General features: G+C 45.9%; 1 protein-coding gene across 1 annotated transcript in view; it reads left to right on the forward strand.

Moving 5' to 3' along the window:
- The window catches only part of LOC124714013, a 74,575-nt gene that overhangs the window by 34,957 nt on the left and 19,207 nt on the right, over positions 1 to 20,411 (forward strand). The window contains exon 2 of the mRNA XM_047242988.1: positions 13,416 to 13,559. Coding sequence (XP_047098944.1) covers positions 13,464 to 13,559 — 96 coding nt within the window. The 5' untranslated portion in view covers positions 13,416 to 13,463. The remainder of the gene's footprint in view (positions 1 to 13,415; positions 13,560 to 20,411) is intronic.

Consider the following 20,411-nt stretch of genomic DNA (forward strand, 5'->3'; position numbering starts at 1 on the left):
CGTTTTTCACAATTCTATCGATTTTTCTATGTCAGTTCTATCCACGCGATCATGACATAACTTCTCGTTCTGCGTTCTAAAATTGCTTGTAAATGTAGCACAGCTGCCAACACATAGCGAAAATGCACAGATCAGGAGATGTAGCATAGCACTGTACTCGAGTGTGTTCAGTCACCTCCACATTTTGAGAGCGTTTGCTCTGTTTTCTGTATGTCATTCAGAGGGTAAATAAGATAAGAGCCAGTTACAGCGCTCAATTCATTCACATCCTTTGTGCTGGGATATAGGAGTCTCTACATAGTGGCCCGTTTCTCGTGGTCGTGTGGTAGCGTTCTCGCTTCCCACGCCCGGGTTCCCGGGTTCGATTCCCGGCGGGGTCAGGGATTTTCTCTGCCTCGTGATGGCTGGGTGTTGTGTGATGTCCTTAGGTTAGCTAGGTTTAAGTAGTTCTAAGTTCTAGGGGACTGATGACCTAAGATGTTAAGTCCCATAGTGCTCAGAGCCATTTGAACCATTTTCTTTCTCTACATAGTGGAGGGAACGTTCGTATGTGTTGAAAGCAGAAAGGGTAACACGTGATGGATGGGGTACCACGTTAGGACGGCGAGGAAGACAGCTTTCGATGTTATTCTGCGCTGTTTTCGTAAACAGGTTCTGTTAGGGCAAGAATTTCCTAGCACACAAGCTGAGACATCAAGAAAGCGAGCGTTAACTACACTCCTGGAAATGGAAAAAAGAACACATTGACACCGGTGTGTCAGACCCACCATACTTGCTCCGGACACTGCGAGAGGGCTTTACAAGCAATGATCACACGCACGGCACAGCGGACACACCAGGAACCGCGGTGTTGGCCGTCGAATGGCGCTAGCTGCGCAGCATTTGTGCACCGGTGCCGTCAGTGTCAGCCAGTTTGCCGTGGCATACGGAGCTCCATCGCAGTCTTTAACACTGGTAGCATGCCGCGACAGCGTGGACGTGAACCGTATGTGCAGTTGACGGACTTTGAGCGGGGGCGTATAGTGGGCATGCGGGAGGCCGGGTGGACGTACCGCCGAATTGCTCAACACGTGGGGCGTGAGGTCTCCACAGTATATCGATGTTGTCGCCAGTGGTCGGCGGAAGGTGCACGTGCCCGTCGACCTGGGACCGGACCGCAGCGACGCACGGATGCACGCCAAGAACGTAGGATCCTACGCAGTGCCGTAGGGGACCGCACCGCCACTTCCCAGCAAATTAGGGACACTGTTGCTCCTGGGGTATCGGCGAGGACCATTCGCAACCGTCTCCATGAAGCTGGGCTACGGTCCCGCACACCGTTAGGCCGTCTTCCGCTCATGCCCCAACATCGTGCAGCCCGCATCCAGTGGTGTCGCGACAGGCGTGAATGGAGGGACGAATGGAGACGTGTCGTCTTCAGCGATAAGAGTCGCTTCTGCCTTGGTGCCAATGATGGTCGTATGCGTGTTTGGCGCCATGCAGGTGAGCGCCACAATCAGGACTGCATACGACCGAGGCACACAGGGCCAACACCCGGCATCATGGTGTGGGGAGCGATCTCCTACACTGGCCGTACACCACTGGTGATCGTCGAGGGGACACTGAATAGTGCACGGTACATCCAAACCGTCATCGAACCCATCGTTCTACCATTCCTAGACCGGCAAAGGAACTTGCTGTTCCAACAGGACAATGCACGTCCGCATGTATCCCGTGCCACCCAACGTGCTCTAGAAGGTGTAAGTCAACTACCCTGGCCAGCAAGATCTCCGGATCTGTCCCCCATTGAGCATGTTTGGGACTGGATGAAGCGTCGTCTCACGCGGTCTGCACGTCCAGCACGAACGCTGGTCCAACTGAGGCGCCAGGTGGAAATGGTATGGCAAGCCGTTCCACAGGACTACATCCAGCATCTCTACGATCGTCTCCATGGGAGAATAGCAGCCTGCATTGCTGCGAAAGGTGGATATACACTGTACTAGTGCCGACATTGTGCATGCTCTGTTGCCTGTGTCTATGTGCCTGTGGTTCTGTCAGTGTGATCATGTGATGTATCTGACCCCAGGAATGTGTCAATAAAGTTTCCTCTTCCTGGGACAATGAATTCACGGTGTTCTTATTTCAATTTCCAGGAGTGTATTTCTGGGACACTATACAATTTCCGAGAGGCCGACTCGGTCCTTATTATTTACATAGCCATGTGACATCAGTATAAGATTGAGAACCTTGTTAGGTGCGCTTGCGATTGTTTGTAGCTACGTACACTCACTTTGTGGCGTTGTGTCGGTCACTCTGGGCCATTAAGCATGGTTAGACTCAGCTCGCGTGTCCAGCTAGGAACAACGCACACTGTGCTACTCTGTCATCAACGGTAGACACACGTGCTGCCCAGAGGCGTCTCGCATATGAGACCGGTGTAAGCGCGCCTTGGAGATCGGTGATGTCAGTATAACGCTGACTGTATACCCACAAATAGACCCAACTTTCACCCGGTCGCTGTAGGCATCAGCGGTGAGCGGTGTGAGAGTGGGGTTGCTCTGGCTTGCCTCCAGCTGTGGCTCGTGGCGGTGTAGAGGTGCGTGTACCCCTGGAGCGTCTGTGCTCTCGTCCAGCCCCATCAGCATCGGTGCCTAGGGATGTCGCCGCCTCATACTTGCAGGACCCAAATGGGCACCTGTGCATCACTTTGCAGGGCCTGTCGGTAGCCTCCTGTGGGGTCTAGTGGACAGGGTGTGGCAGACAGTGCTTGCACACGTTGATGGCGTGTCTGTTGCATCATTTTGCGAGCACGTCTGTAGGCTGTGCTATGCACTGTTTGGACAGTTTACGAGTTATGAGCATATCTACACATCTGTGTACTGCATTTTTTTAGGAGGAGTTTGCAAGTCTGTACTGAAATTATTTTGGTAATTTAGGAGTTGTTTGCATGTCTGCAGAGCGTTATTTAGGAGTAGTTCACAGGTCTGTGGGCTGTGTGGTGTGACCCTAAGCATGTGTTTTGTATCAGTGTGATAAATATACTCCATCCCTAAATAAATTGTTCCAAGCTAAATAAAATACACTCCTTCCTTACTCTCTTCAACAGCCCAGAGCAGGTTGAGTCTTTTCACACCATTTTCCCCCTCCAGGCCACCATCTTGGATTACATCACAGGAGGGATGACAGCACCCTCTGGTGGAAGTACTGTGTACTAGATTAGTTGGACTCTCGATCTCATTGAGGAGACACTGCCTGCAAAATAAAGACTTACGTTCATCACAGGCAGAGTCCTTTTTCTGCCATTTCCCCCACCCCGGACTCTCATCTCGGATTACTTCGCAGAACAGACGATAGTGCTCTCTGGTGGTCGTACTGTATACTAGACCCGTACCTCGTGGAAAACACAGTTTCCCGCCATCTTGGATAATGTTACCTGAGTCATCAGCTAACGTCATGGTGGCCACCTTGGATTACATCACGGATGCGAGCGCCCTCTGCTGGTGGTACTGTGAGCTAAGGCAGTTGGAGTCCGGACCTCATGGTGAACACACCAGATGGCGGTACTGCTTTAAATTGTTTAAATAAAGACTTATGTCCAGCACTGCTCGAGTCCTTTTCCCACGAATCCCTAGGAGGAGGTGGCGGTAAGGAACATAGGTTAGTGGAGGCGACTTTTCATAACCACTAGTTTCTTAGGTTAGTAGATATAGCCCAATTTACCTTTCTTTACCATCAAACTTCAAACTTTTCGTCAGTTCCTAGGACAAGGTGGCGGTTGGATGTCTTAGGTTCGTGGAGGTAGCCCAAGTGACCTATCTTCGCCCCAATTTATTAGGTTTGTAGAGATAACTGTGGTGTGATGTATTATCCTGTTGGAATTTGAACCTCCCGCCGTTTTTCTGGGGGAGGAGAGGGGAGGGGGTTAGATTAGTGGAGGTTGCTGAATTGACCTATCTTCCCACTAAAATCCACCATCTTGGATGACATAATGAGCTGTTGCCAAGTCTACATGCTGCCTTCTTGGATGACGTCATCGTTACCATCTTTGATACATTTGGCAACAATGCAGAGTGGCTCAGAACTGCTCTTTCCCCAGCACTTGCATCACATAACCACTCTTTCATATGATGATCCATTGTTGGCATATAATGGTACCAACGCAACATCAACTCTTGCAGCATGACACTGTAGTTTCTCAATGGGCTGGGCTGTTTTGTTTTGGCTCGTGTAGCAACATGCTATGGTACAGTGGCGCCGGGATTTCAGTGTGTACCACTAGACAGATATGCGTCTGAAAACAGACAAAAAATTAATTATGTAACTGCATTTGTTCGAGATGATGCCTAAAACTTTATATTTATCCCACTAAAGTAAAAATTCATTAAATGAGAATTTTAATTTAGCAAAAAATACCACTTGGAGACCTCTGGAGACCCTCACATTACTGACCAAAATTAACTCTTCATTCTACACTTTTTTTAGACACCAAATATTCTTTTGTATGTGCTGTTCTTCAAGGATGCCAAGAAGAAATGCTGGAAAACATACTTCTGTTTTCATTCTGGAAAAAAAATCCTTATTTACAATTTGCATTTATGCAAAACTGCATGAAACATATCATAATACTAATATGCAACACATTTTACTTATCCATAACAGTGTGATATTTGTATCATTAATAAACATTTGATCAGTATAAAAACATAATTTCAAACAGAAAATGATCAACGAGTATCATAGAATTAATGTTACTATCGGAAACTATGTCTAAAGAGGAATGATATCTGGCAAAATGGACCTTATAGTTCTGATCTCTTGGAATTTCCCTTTCGAAGTGAATTACTACGTTTCCAGATGCTCCGGTATCTCGTTCATTATATAATCTGAATTTTGGATTATTTTATTGCCCACTGGTCATTTAAGTTTTGTGTGCAAACCCAATTTCTCCACATAAAACATAAAGTTTGTAAGCCCATTATTTGGTGTGTCTTTCATGTACATCCTCATATGGTACTTGATTTGGTTGCACAAATTTGTTCATCAAGTGACAAACGCTTACACGTTGTAAATGAAAGACATTTTTTGTTCATTTGATCAATTGTAGGTATAATTTTGTACAATTTGTCTTGATTTCGGTTATCAGGATCTGAACGCTTCGTATTGTCATTGAAATGCAAAGTTGTCATTAGACTCTCAAACTATTTTTCAGATATTGCATGTTTTACTAGCTCACCACCAGTAACATAATTCCAGAGTCCACGAACAGCGGTATGAGCAGCCAAAGAGCAAATAACGCATATGCCTATAAATGCATAAATGTCATGAACACTGTAATTACATGTTTTGTCTGGGTTTTTCTGAATGCTGTGAAGATTAGTTTCATCTATAATTTTGGCCATTAGTTCGTCATTAAAAAAGTATTTAAAAACTGATGAGGCATAGACAACTTTAGCATTAATTGGGGCAGTGTGGTGGTTTCTTTGAATCTAAATAGGTCATTTACAAATAAGCACTCTTTTTTTCCTAGTTAGATTTTTCTACATCTGCGGATGTTTTTGAGAAGCTTGTTGTAGTGGTATATGAGCAACAAGTTCATTATTATCAATCTTTCAGCAGTATCAGGCTGAGTATCAATATCTGCAGATCCCAAATCATTCAGAATTATAGTAGGATCTTCATTCAGATTCAAAATCCTACCCATTTTCTGCGTCTGACTGATATTCTAGGGCCATAAGTTCTTTGTGAGTCGCCACTTTGCGTCGTCCATTTTCAAATGGAGAATGAATCCATCACAACACACGAACCAGTACGGGAAACTAAAAAAAGCAAAATTAAGGAATTACAAGTTTCTCTTCGTTCGCATGTGGGTAGAAGCATTATTGCGCTCTGTTGCACATGTGCAGACAAAATTGGTTAATGTAGTAATTATGTATGTGTTAGCAGAAATACAAGCTGAATTGAACAGTGTGCACTCCAAGGTTAGAGAAGCACTGTATATTTTTTATGTTTATTTGTTCTTGCTTGCAACTACTAACAATACACACCAAAAAAGAGTAATGTATGCCAGATTGACAAGGCTACACGGAGCAAGACACATTGTTGCGTTATGAACTCAGTACCTCATGCCAGTGGCAGATTCTTTCCAGTTACCTTCGTAAAACATCTGTGTCCATTGCGTTAAAGTTCTAGGACAGCTTTGAAAAGAAAGTTGGAAGTTCGCGTAGCGTATCTGCAAAGCATTACAGTAAAGGGTTAAGTGTATACCAACAAGGGGGCCCATGTCAGGGGGCAAAAGGGGCTACAGACCTCCTACCTCTCAGGGAAAGGGAAAAGTATAATGTAGTCACGTGTTTTTCTTTCAGTAACACGATTTGAAAGTCTGTATTACGCAGGCTCTAAACAGTGTCGGAACTGGAACTTTTTATGGCTATTTACAGGTTGCCATTCGCCTTTCAAAACATTAAAAATAATCCATACCCCCAGGCCTACCTCCCTCCACCCCCCCCCCCCCTTATAAACTGTCTTATCGGCGTCCTTGTATATTACAGTGTGTGAGAATTAGCTGATGAGATGTTGATTTACGTGACTGAATTACACGCCATGTGTGTTACACGTATGGGCCGCGCCAGAGCCGAAGAATGAAGTGAACGCACTCGACCTGAACGTGGCGGGGGACGTGCTGGCAACGGGAGGCAAGGACGCCAACATCCGGCTGTACGACCCGGTGACTGCGGTCGTAAGTAACAGTTCGTACCACCCAGACACTACTGTATATAAGGAATAAAACAAATCTGTCTTAGAAATTCTCTAACACGATAGTGGACACTTGTTGAGTTTCCAGTAAGTTCAACAAATTTCACTATCAAGTTAGAAAACGGTTTCCGTTAATACGAGTAGTTACCTATAGCTGAAATTTCACTGGACTTAATTAACTATTTAGTATACGTACAGTATCGATAAAATTTGAGACCTATTAGATGCGGACGTAATTGAAAATTTTACATCTCAGATACATTTGTACTAACTAGGAAAATATTTCATGCTGAACTCAGTGGCGGCTTGTAACACTGGAACGTCTTTGCTTCTATTATAACATATTTTCACAGCTGATGCTGCCGCCCAACAACAAATAACAAACTCCCTGCAACATTCTGTGTCATGCCGCTGCGTAGGCTGCCTTTCACTACACAACACAAACGTTTCGATTTGGAATGGTACCGTAATTGGGAAGCATGGAGTTCTGATGAATAGCATCGAACTGTGTTCACCGATGAACCTCGTTTCTGCACTACTGCGGATGACCATTGTCTGCCAGTATGGCTGTGAATTGGGAAGAGATCTCTTTCCCCCTATGTTGTGGAGAGCATAGAGGTATTGCTCTTGCCGTCATGGCGTGAGGAGCCGTCGGGCATGACTTCAGATCATCACTGATTATAATCGAGGGAGCGCTAGCGTCACAAAAGCTTGTCATGGACATCTTGAGCGCCCATTTATTCCCTCTCATGCAACAGTATCGTAGTGCTAGTTTTTCAGCTGCAATTACTCGTCCACACAAGCGTTTACCGGCGTGATGTGTGGCTTGTGAGCAGCCGCTCGGCCATGAAATCCAATTTTTCTCACCTCCCACCTAACTGTCATAGTACTTGCAGCAGATCATGATGCAGTTTGGAATTCCTGTGTGATGGTCTGGATAGATGTCTGCCTATTACACGCGACGACGCTCTTCAACTATCGGCGGTTTCTGCCAGTCAACAGACGAGGTCGGCATGTACGCTTTTGTGCTGTTCCTGTCCCAAATGCTACATTGGTCAACTAAAAAATATTTTAACGACTTTTTTCTTCGTAAGAATTTAATTTAGTAGTTTTTAGGGTCCCATACCGCAGTCGATAAAAACGGAACCGTTACAGTATCGCTTTGTTGTCCGTCTGTCTGTCTGGCCTGTCTGTGTGTCTGTCTCTCCGACTGTTAAGAATCTGTTTTCTCAGGAATGAACGGAGGTATCAAGTTGAAATTTATGTCACGTACTAAGGTCTATGTTCCCTTGGGGCACGAATATTGAAGTTTCTAAGTCAACGCTATCAAAAGGTACGCCCATTTCTGTCACATATTTTGATACTCGCAAATTCACTCACCAAAACGTAAAAGTACTTCCTGAGGATGTAAAGGGAAAATTTGTAATTATATCACACGAGAAAAATTCTTTGTTATTCTCGAAAGTCTTGGAATTCCGGGACCGATATCTAGGCGATATTGATAACAGGTAATCGCCGACACAGTGTAACTGAGGCGCAATAAGGGGAACCAGCCCGCATTCGCTGAGGCAAATGGAAAACCGCCCTAAAATCACCCACAGGCCGGCACACCGGTCCTCGATGTTAATCCGCCGGGTGGATTCGTGCCGAGGACCGCCTCGCCTGCCTCTATGAGCTATTTGTGCGAGCAGCTCGAACGTCAGTTTCGTCCTAGAGAGAGTATTCAGGGTATCAACAACGGTTGTTGTCATACTTGTCCAAGGAGGGGATACAACGTCTTTATGACATCCTTCGCAACCGAATCAGTGCATAAATTTAGGCCGGAGGCGTTGCAACATCATAACAGTAAATGGGCTCATACTGCAGAGTCCTTTGTAAATTCGATTGATACTGTAATCACTGAAATATCATCACACACACTTTCAACCCTTGAAGTTCATTTCCGTTCTTCCTGCCTTTCTGCATGCTTCACTTTTATTTGTCAAACAGCGTAGTTAGAGACCACGAAACGTCTATCAATGTTACACAAGGCTGTGGTACTGAAGCCCCTTCATGAAAGATAGATCTCTTCCAAGATTATTCATTCAAAATTTTGTTTTCTCTTTAAAACCTTGTATGTCATTTTTCGTCACCAGATTTACAGCAATTACTACTGCTATACTATTACTGCTACTGCTGCTGGGGTTACTGTTGCTGATAAAAACGTTGCGCCATTTACATATAAAATTCCCCGTATTTAGTAAAATTACCTCGTCAAGAGAGCTGTCTCATTTCGACAAATTGTAGATCGGTGGTGACATTACAGAAGGGAATGCTTCACTTCCTAGTAGAAACTGATAAATGTAGATCGACTGAAATTAAGAGATGGAGATGTGTCAGTTATTGGTAATCGATCTCAAAACGTGGGCTGGAATTTTATGGCAAACAGAGGGATACAGTAATTTTCTTGGGGAGCCAGGTTCATTCCGCAGGCCAGCTGTAGAAATGTCCACTTTCTGTAGTTTTTCCTTATCAATCTATAGCAGCATGAGTAAACACATCCGTCAACAGGTTGTTGAAATCCTAAATTCACATTGGAATGTTTATCGTAAGGATAACAGGTTTATTGCTAATAGCGGCGGCGTTTTTATTGTAGTAAAGAATTCTATAATATATATCTAGAGAGGTTGTGACGGTTCCGAGGGGACTGATGACCTTAGCTGTTTAGTCCCCCTTAAACATCCCAACAACCACCACCACCACGGTTCCGAATGTAAATTAATCTGGGGGAAGCTAAGCATCAAAGATCAGTAAAAAATAGTAATCAGGTGCTTTCATAGCCCACTTGAGTCGGGGGCTGTGGTGAATTTCGTTTATAATGTTCTTGATCATGCCATTGTAATAGTGAGTGACTTCAGGTTGCCAGGTGTGGATCAGGAGAGTCTTGCTGTCAAAACTGATGCCTGAGATAGGGATCGTGTGACGTTATTCTGTATGCTCTTCTGAAAATTACTTCGAGGGGATAATTAGACAACCAACTAGTGAATGTAACATTTCACACCTCCTAGAAACAGACACACCTTAACCTATCGAATCAGTTACTATTGTGGAAAGTATAATAAGATTATGATAACAAGTATGTCTACGAGTTTCAGAAGCAATTTTAAGTAAGATAGAAAAATATTTACGTTTAGCAAGAGTGACATGATACAAATTGTAAAATATCTGAGTTGTCAGCACCAAATATTCAGTGCTGAGGACGAAGATGTGTGGCACATGTGGAAAAAATTCAAAAACATCTTTCAATATGCTTTAGATAAATACACTATGTGATCAAAAGTATCCGGACCCCCCAAAAACATACTTTTTCATATTAGGTGCATTATGCTGCCAGCTATTGCCAGGTACTCCATATTAGCGAACGCAGTAGTTATTAGACATCGCGAGAGAGTAGAATGGGGCGCTCCGTGGAACTCACGGACTTCGAACGTGGTCAGGTGATTGGGTGTCACTTGCGACATACGTCTGCACGCGAGATTTCCACACTCCTAAACATCCCTAGGTCCACTGTTACTGTTGTGAACTGGAAACGTGAAGGGTCACGTACAGCACAAAACCGTACAGGCCGACCTCGTCTGTTGACTGACAGAGACCGCCGACAGTTGAAGAGGGTCGTAATGTGTAATAGGCAGACATCTATCCAGATCATCACACAGGAATTCCAAACTGCATCAGGATCCACTGCAAGGACTACGACAGTTAAGCGGAAGGTGAGAAAACTTGGATTTCAGGGTCAGCGGCTGCTCATGAGCCACACATCACGCCGGTAAATGTCAAACGGCGCCTCGGTTGGTGTAAGGAGTGTAAACATTGGACGATTTAACAATGTAAAAACGTTGTGTGAAGTGACATATCACGGTACACAATGCGGGTATGGCGAATGCCCGTTGAACGTCATCTACCAGCGTATGTAGAGCCAACAGTAAAATTCGGAGGCGGTGACGTTATGGCGTGGTCGCGTTTTTCATCGAGGAGGCTTGCACCCCTTGTTGTTTTGCGTGGCACTATCTCAGCACAGGCTTAGAGTGATGTTTTAAGCACCTTCTTGATTCCCACTGTTGAAGAGCAATTGGGGGATGGCGACTGCATCTGTCAACAAGATCGAGCACCTGTTCGTGATGCATGGCCTGTGGCGGAGTGGTTACACGACAATAACATCCCTGTAATGGGCTGGCCTGCACAGAGTCCTGACCTGAATGCTATAGAATACCTTTGGGATCTTTTGGACTCACCGACCGAAGTCGATACCTCTCCTCAGTGCAGCACTCCGTGAAGAATGGGCTGCCATTCCCCAAGAAACCTTCCAGCACCTGATTGTACGTATGCCTGTGAGAGTGGAAGCTGTCGCTAAGGCTAAGGGTGGGCCAACATCGTATTAAATTCCAGCATTACAGATGGAGGGCGCCACGAACTTGTAAGTTATTTTCAGTCAGGTACTTTTGATCACATATTGTAGGACCGTTACTGTTTGCAATATTTGTAAATGTTCTAGCAGAAAGGGCTGTAAGTTCTTTAAGACCGTCCGCAGATGATGCGGCCGTCTATAAGAGAGTGGCAACGCCAGAGGACAGTACCGATTTGCACAACAACCTTAGAGGTTTGATGAATAGTGCAGGCGCTGGCAGCTGACTGCGAACGTAAATAAATGTAACGTACTGCACGTAGATATGAAAAGAAGTTTATTACTGCACAACTACGGTATTGATGGCAAATTGCCGGAAACAATATCTACCGTAAAATATCTAGGAGTAACTATCCACAACAACCTTAAGTGGAATGAGCACATAAAACAAACGTAAGCAAACCAGATGCCGGACTGTGATTCGTAAGGAGAATATTAAGAAAACGTTATTCATCCACGAAGGAAGAGGCTTTCAAGGCGCTTTTCCACCCGTTTCTTTAGCATCTTTCATCATTCTGTGACCCTTACAACAGATAGAGAAGATCCGACAAAGAGCGACGCGTTTAACCACGGGATTGCTTATTGGGATCGAGAGATTTACAGAGATGTGCGATAAACTTCAGTGGCAGATGCCACGCCGCGCGGGTCAGCCGTGCGGTCTTGGTCGCCTTGTCACGGTTGTCGCGGCTTCCCCAGTCGGTGGTTAGAGTTCTCCCTCGGGCGTGGGTGGATGTGTTGTCCTTAGCGTAATTTAGGTGAAGTTAGTTTAATTAATGTGTAAGCCTAGGGACCGATGACCTCAGGAATTTGGTCCCATAGAACCTTACCACACTAGGAGCACACGCCACAAGACCATCACGGACAGGTTTACTACTGAAATTTAGAGAGAGCACTTTCAGGTAAGAGTCGGACAACATATTACTTCCTCCAATATACGACTCTCGTATTGACCACAACGAGAAAATTCGGGAAATTAGAGCCAATATAGAGGCGTACCCACGCGACGTCCGATAATGGAACAGGGAGGGGGGCATCAGTTGGCAGTACCAGAAGTACCCTGTGCCACAGTCATTGGATCTCGACCAACGCGAGCAGGAATGTCGCGATACGATAAACCGCAATCGCGATAGGCTACAGTCCGACCTTTATTAAAGTCGGGAACGTGATGGTACGCATTTCTCCTTCTTACACGAGGCATGCGAAGTATGATGCAGGTGTATTAATGAAGTTGTAGATGTCGTGAAAGACTGAGCTTCACTCCTCAGAAAAGAAAAATATTTCGTACCTGAGAAGTTGTCCGTGAGGGACAGAGATAGTAAAATCTTCTTTGGTTTCTTGTAAATGATTCTAATCATTACAGTAGAGGGAAGGATGAAACCAGGAAGGGAGGATGGATGATTAAGGTTACGGGCCAGGTCATAGCAGACGGGATTGGGGAAGGATGGAGAAGGAAATTGGTCTTGTGGTTTCAAATGAACCAGCCCGGAATTCGCCTTAAGCAATTTAGGGAAATACGCGAAAATTTAAAACTGGATCAATGGACAGGGATTCGGGCCACCATCCTCCAGAGAAAAAGAGTCCGGCATCTCACCAATGCGCCATCTAGTTCGATTAAAATCCGGAGCCAGTAAATAGTCAACCTCTTTGCAGTAGCGCCAAATGTACTACCAAACAATTCGCTAAAGACTGCGGGACAATTCATTTTGGTACTGGCGGAAGTAAGGCTGTGAGGACCGGGTGTGAATCATGCTTGGGTAGCTCAGATGGTAGAGCACTTGCCCGCGAAAGGCAAACGTCCCGAGTTCGAGTCTCGGTCCGGCTGATGATGGCTCTGAGCACTATGGGACTTAACTACTAAGGTCATCAGTCCCCTAGAACTTAGAACTACTTACACCTAACTAACCTAAGGACATCACACACATCCATGCCCGAGGCAGGATTCGAATCTGCGACCGTAGCGGTCACGCGGTTCCAAACTGACGCGCTTAGAACCGCACGGCCACACCGGCCGGCTTCTCGGTCCGGCACACAGTTTTAATCTGCCAAGAAGTTTCATTCTTATAGTTCGGAAACTGGTACACATCCAAATGTTCTGAAAATGAATGGCGTAACCTATCCTAAACTTGTTGTCCAGCAAAGGTACGAATGAAACTGCTACCCCCAAATTGAAGTGTGTCAGTCCATCGTGCATCAGCGGTCTCGCATGGAGACTGGCGGGTGAGACGGTGGCCATTGCCTGCAGCTGACGGGGGAGCTGTGTTGGCGCCTCGAGGACCACGTCCTGGAGCGGATGCCCCACTTCCACAGGATGCGCATCTTCGCACTGCGCTTCCACCAGCAGAGCCGAGACCTCTTCCTCTCTGCTGGATGGGATGACGTCGTCAAGGTCAGCACCTTTCTCTTTTATTCTCTCACTTCTCTCATTTTGCTTCCACACTTGTGGCCTGTTGTGAACGTAGTAAATGAACGCTACTAATAGTTCAGCCCAAATATATACAGTAGCAGGAAACTGTTTTCCTGCTATGGTTGAGATGTGGTAACACAATAAGAAGTAACTAATGACTGTTATTAAGAGTATGTTACACTACCGGCCATTAAAATTGCTACACCAAGAAGAAATGCAGATGATAAACGGGTATCCATTGGACAAATATATTATACTAGAACTGACATGTGATTACATTTCCACGCAATCTGGGTGCATAGATCCTGAGAAATCAGTACACAGAACCACCACCTCTGGCCGTAATAACGGCCTTGATGCGCCTGGGCATTGAGTCAAACAGAGCCTGGATGGCGTGTACAGGTACAGCTGCCCATGCATCTTCAACATGATAGCACTGTTCATCAAGAGTAGTGACTGGCGTATTGTGACGAGCCAGTTGCTCGGTCGCCATTGACCAGACGTTATCGAGTGGCGAGAAATCTGGAGAATTTGCTGGTCAGGGCAGCAGTCAAACATTTTTTGTATCCAGGAAGGCCCGTACAGGACCTGCAACATGCGGTCGTGCATTACCCTGCTGAAATGTAGGGTTTCGCAGAGATCGAATTAAGGGTAGAGCCACGGGTCGTAACACATCTGAAATGTAACGTTTACTGTTCAAACATCCGTCAGTGCGAACGAGAGGTGACCGAGACGTGTAACCAATGGCACGCCATACCATCACGCCGGGTGATACGCCAGTATCGCGATGACGAATACGCGCTTCCAATACGCGTTCACCACGATATCACCAAACACGCATGCGACCATCATGATGCTGTAAACAGAACCTGGATTCATCCAAAAAAATTACGTATTGCCATTCGTGCACCCAGGTTCGTTGTTGAGTACACCATCGCAGGCGCTCCTGTCTGTGATGCATCGTCAAGGGTAACCGCAGCCATGGTCTCCGAGCTGATAGTCCATGCTACTGCAAACGTCGTCGAACTGTTCGTGCTGATGGTTGTTGTCTTGCAAACGTTCCCATCTGTTGACTCAGGGATCGAGACGTGGCTGTACGATCCGTTACAGCCATGCGGATAAGATGCTTGTCATCTCGACTGCTAGTGATACGAGTCCATTGGGATCCAGCACGGCGTTCCGTATTTCCATCCTGAATCCACCGATTCCATATTCTGCTAACAGTCATTGGATCTCGACCAACGCGAGCAGGAATGTCGCGATACGATAAACCGCAATCGCGATAGGCTACAGTCCGACCTTTATCAAAGTCGGGAACGTGATGGTATGCATTTCTCCTCTTTACACGAGGCATCGCAACAACGTTTCACCAGGCAACGCCGGTCGACTGCTGTTTGTGTATGAGAAATCGGTTGGAAACTTTCCTCACGTCAGCACGTTGTAGGTGTCGCCACCGGCGCCAACCTTGTGTGAATGCTCTGAAAAGCTAATCATTTGCATATCACAGCATCATCTTCCCGTCGGTTAAATTTCGCGTCTGTAGCACGTCATCGTCGTGGTGTAGCAATTGTAATGGGCAGTAGTGTACAAACGGTACCTAACTGTACCTAACTCTGGTACAGTCAATGCATGGCACTTGATATCCTATACTTAATACAATGATATCTAAAATAACGTTTCTCTCTCTTGTCAGTCTCTGACCCTATCACTGTAACTGACTCAGTGAATATTGTTCAATAAGTAATTCTACATTTTTTTCTGATAGCGGGTTGGTTTTATTCAGGACTCCAATACACTGAAGCCCAATTTTTTAAACTAGTTGCCGTTCAACGTGACGCCCTTACGTCATCTTACTGGGAGAGCCTGTATATCCGCATGGTACCACTCTACCAGTTGACGTCAGTGCCAAAGTCTTGCTACCTCACAACCTCTCCATTATCCATGTACTGCTTGCCTTAGAGTGCATCCTTCATTGACCGAAACAGATGGAAATCGCAAGGTTGGACATCCAGTTTCTAGGGTGGATCCCAAAGGTCACAACTTAGAGTACCCCAGTTGGCGGACGAATGTGTCAGCACTAGCAACGGAGACATCCATTTGTGCAGCGAGGTGTTTGATTGTGATCCATCGATCACCTCGAATGAGAGTGTCCGCACGTTCCAACACAGCAGAAATTACCGCTGTGTGCAGCTGGCACGCACGCTGGAGATCAGACAAGTTTGGGCGATCTTGTTGTGATGATGACAGACGCCCTACCGAAAAACTCACGTGGTTTTGTTCACTACCAAGTCTCCTCAGCACTTATGAATATCTGCGTTGCTCTGGTTTTCTGCTAAAAGAAACTCAGTGACAGCTCTCTGCTTGCAACCACCTTCGTTACAGACGTCAATTTGAAGGCTGCGTGTAGCACCACCAACTATCTGAACTTCATGAAAGTATAGGGACTGAAGCTGGAATATTCCACACCAAATTTTCTCAACGAACTTGTCCGAGAAGAAAACCTGTGCTGCATTGCTTATTGAACACCGCCGATAATATTGCGGACACTTTAGGTTGTTCCAAGTTTACGACAAATAGCCACTGCTAAGTCGAAAGGTAGCCTTCAGAGTACTGTACTGAGCTGATTGCAGGCACTGAAGTAAACTCTCTAAGTGCTGATGTGGAACTGTCTGGATGTCCGTGTCACGTTTTGTTTTGGTGGCTGTTGTCAGAAGAATTTCCATCTCTGCTTGTGTGAGATGGAAGAAAAGTAGTCCGAAGTTGATGGTGTTTTTTGTTGGCTACTATCCACTCTATCTATGGACGCACACGACTCGCTGGAGGAAGTGGTTCAGGCAATTGGCCGTGCCCTTTCAAAGGAATCAACCCAGCATTTCTCTTAGATTTATTTAGGGAAATTACGGACAACCTAAATCCGGTTGGCAGGACAGGGAAATGGACCACTATTATACCGAATGCGAGTCGACTAAACTGTGTCCGGATACTTTTGATCACGTAGTTAGCTTGGATGACAGTTGGTGATGCCTCATTCCATGCTGCTACAGTTCTGTTTCAAAGTTAATCAATTGTAGAAGTTTGCCTGGCAGTCTGTTGGCAAGCCACACTTTTTTAATGAATGAGATGTTTGGTAAACGTGCTGGGCAGAACAACAGGCGATCACCCGCTCGTCAAAGTAGGTTAGGAGAACAAGGGAAACATCTGTTATCATGTCGAAAGATAACGTTATAGAGACCTCAAAAATGGTCACAGTCAACTGCGTGAACTTGTAAGAATTGTAACTGCTGCTGTCCGAATTACCAGATATTCTCAACAGAGGTGATCGTACTGTGTGTGCAATGTGACACCAAAGCAGTATGCCTGGTGCTAGTCCCATATAACAATAACGTATAGAGTCTCCTCATACATATAGACGACGCTGTAGTTTTCGACCAATGATGTCCCACGGTTGCTTCCCTGGAAACAGATCTTGTTGTCGTGCAGGGTAAGGCAACACGTCGACACTCCGTAGAGTATGTTGGATTACAGCAACGGTATGTGGCCGAGCGTTATCATGTTGGAAAACACACACTGAAATGCTGGTCATGAATGGCAGAACAGCAGGTCGAATCACCAGACTGACGTAGCATTCTTTCTCTGCCTCGTGATGACCGGGTGTTGTGTGATGTCCTTAGGTCAGTTAGGTTTAAATAGTTCTAAGCTCTAGGGGACTGATGACCATAGATGTTAAGTCCCATAGTGCTCAGAGCCAATTTTTTGACGTAACATTCGCAGTTAGGATGCGTGGGATAACGACTAGAGTGCTCGTGCTGTCATACAGAACTGCACCTGCAGACCATAACCCCATGTTTAGGTTCAGTGTGTCTAGGAAGCAGACACATTGGTTGCCGGCCCTCAACTGGACTCCTTTTAACCAACACATGGTCATCACTAGCACTGAGTGAAAACCAGCTTTCATCAGAAAACATAGCAGGCCTCCATCCTGCCCTCGAATGAGTTCTTGCTTGACACCACTGAAGTTGCAGATGATGATGGTTTGGGGCCAGTGGAATGCCCACTGCAAAGCATCAGTGTCGGAGCTGTGCTTGAAGCAACCGATATGTAACAGTTCGCTGTGTTGCTATGGTGCCAACAGCTGCTCGAATTGCTGCTGCTGATTCCGTATGCTGTGCCACAGCTATACGCCGAACACAGCAGTGTCGCATGGCCATCTGGAGCTCGGTTTTCCTGGGACTGTACATTCTCTTGACCACCGCTGCCAGCAGTCATGTACAGTGGCTACATTCCTGCCAAGTCTTTCTGTAGTATCTCACAAGGAACATCCAGCTGGTCATAGCCCTATTACAGGACCTCGTTCAAACTCGGCGAGGTGTTGATGTGGCGTCTTTGTCGATGTCATGGCATTCTCGTGTAACATCAAATCACCACGTCCAATCTCAATTGTAACTAACGCCCATAACCGTTACAACGTGTATAAAATGGAAACGTGATTCGCTTTCTCAAAGTGGCGGTACTAGCGCAACTCTTATGTGACTAGCGCGAAATTTGAATAAACATGTAGAAACACGACTACATTTTTGTCTGGCGACCTTTCTGGCCAATGCAGAGTTTTGATAGCTTGAAGACAAATTCTCACCGTGTGGGGATGGGCATTATCTTACTGAAATGATATCATAGGATGGCTTCGCATGATGGTATATATTATGCAGGGTGGTCGGAAATTCCCGTTACAAACTTCTAGGACTTGTAGTGGGGAGTGAGTACATAATAGTTTGAACAGGAACCCATGTTCAGAAACGTACCATTTCCGTGCTACAACATTTGGAAACGTGTTGCTAATACGACCAATTTTACAAGTAGTTGACTGGGCGTGATCCAGTAAATCACTTGTTTTACTGTTCCACTCATTAATAGACAATGAGACTGCTCGTGGACTTGTTGACGGGTTCTCATCAACGTGATGCACTAACGCCTCTTCCAGTTCGGGCGTGTGGGGCCTGCCTGGAGCGCCACAGTCGCGCCTGCTGCTGGTGAAGATACCCTTTCTCGAAACAGCTGCGTGATTGTGGCGAAAAGGGTACGCGATGTAGTCTTAAATTGTGGAGAAGTATTTTGATAAAGGCGACGAGCAGCTCTTCCATTGCCGTGAGCTTCGTCATTCAGGAAGATCATGTCGGTGTTTTCTGCAAACCTGTACACAACCATGTTGCTCCAACACTGAGAGACGCGTGAATGAGGCTCAACCAGGTCAGTGAGGTAGGATAGGATGTCAAATGACATCAGCCGATCTGACGTAAGCACCCATCACTATGACTATCCTGTTGCAAACCTACCTAGCAAACATGTTTTCAAACGGTTGTAGCACGAAAACGGTACGTTTCCGGACATGTGTTCCTATTCAAAATATCACGTACTCACTCCCCTCTACAAGTTCTAAATGTTTGTAACGGGAGTGGCCGAGCGGTTCTAGGCGCTTCAGTCTGGAACCGTGCGACAGCTACGGTCGCAGGTTCGAATCCTGTCTTGGGCATGGATGTGTGTGATGTCCTTACGCTAGATAGGTTTAAGTAGTTCTAAGTTCTAGGGGACTGATGACCTCAGATGTTAAGTCCCATAGTGCTTAGAGCCATTTGAACCATTTTTTACAGCTCTGGCCATTATGCAAGCAGTTATTCGCTTTGGCAACAATTCATAGAGTAGCTGGATAACCTGAAAGATACTGTGCCAAATTCGATCCCATTGGCACCTTAGATCAAACTTCCGAGATCGTTGGAGGTTCCAGCCCGTAATACTCCAAAGGTTCTCAGTTGGGGAGAGATCTGGCGACCTTGTTGGCAAATGCAGGGTTTTGCTAGCTTAATGAGAAGTTTTACAAACTCTCAGTGTGTGCGGATGGGCATTATTTTACTGAAATGATAACATAAGATGGCGTGTCATGAAGGTCAACGAAACGGGGTATATAATATCGTCGACGTACCGCTTTGCTGTAAGGGTACCGCGGATGCCAACCAAAGGCGTCCTACTGTGAAAATAAATAGCATCGCAGACTGTCAGTCCTGTTTGTCGGGCCATGTGGTGGGTGACAGTTAGGCTGGTATTCCGCCACCGTCCAGGCCCTCGTCAGACACGTCTTTGACCTAGAATGTCATTGCCTGGCGTAGAATTGTCCTCACTGATGAGTCCCGGTTCGAACTGAGCCCTGATGACCAGCGAAGACGTGTCTGGAGACACTCTGGACAGAAGGGGGATACCAGCTTGAATGTTGTCCGCCATACGAACCGACAACCGGTAGTGATGATCTGGGATGTCATACCTTTTCATAGCAGGACCACTTTGGTTGTCATCTAAGGCACCATCACAACACACACGACATTTTACACCCCACATATTTGCCCTTTATGGCAAGCCATCCTGGGCTTACATTTCAGCAAGATAATGCCCGCCCACATATGGCAAGACTTTCTACTGCTGGTTTTTGTGCTTGCCAAACCCTGCCTGGGCCAGCAAGGTCACCAAATCTCTCAGCAACTGAAAACGTTTGGAGCTTTATGCGCAGGGCCCTGCAATCACCTCCGGTTTTTGACGCTCTAACGCATCGTGGACCAGCATGTTATTTACTTGTTCAATTTGTGAAGTTCTTTCTCTTGAATAAATCATCCAGTTTTTCTGAAATTGTGCTCATTTGTTTGTCTGTACGTGTACGACACATCTACCGATTTCCGTCACATAATTATGGTTAATTCCTTTGCGGCCCTTTGTGACGCCACCCTGGGGCTAGACGACACATCAAATAGTAAGGTGGCGACACTTGCGGAAAAAAGGCCAGAGCTCAGAAGT

The sequence above is a fragment of the Schistocerca piceifrons genome, chromosome 1 (assembly GCF_021461385.2).
Source record: "Schistocerca piceifrons isolate TAMUIC-IGC-003096 chromosome 1, iqSchPice1.1, whole genome shotgun sequence".
NCBI lineage: Eukaryota > Metazoa > Arthropoda > Insecta > Orthoptera > Acrididae > Schistocerca > Schistocerca piceifrons.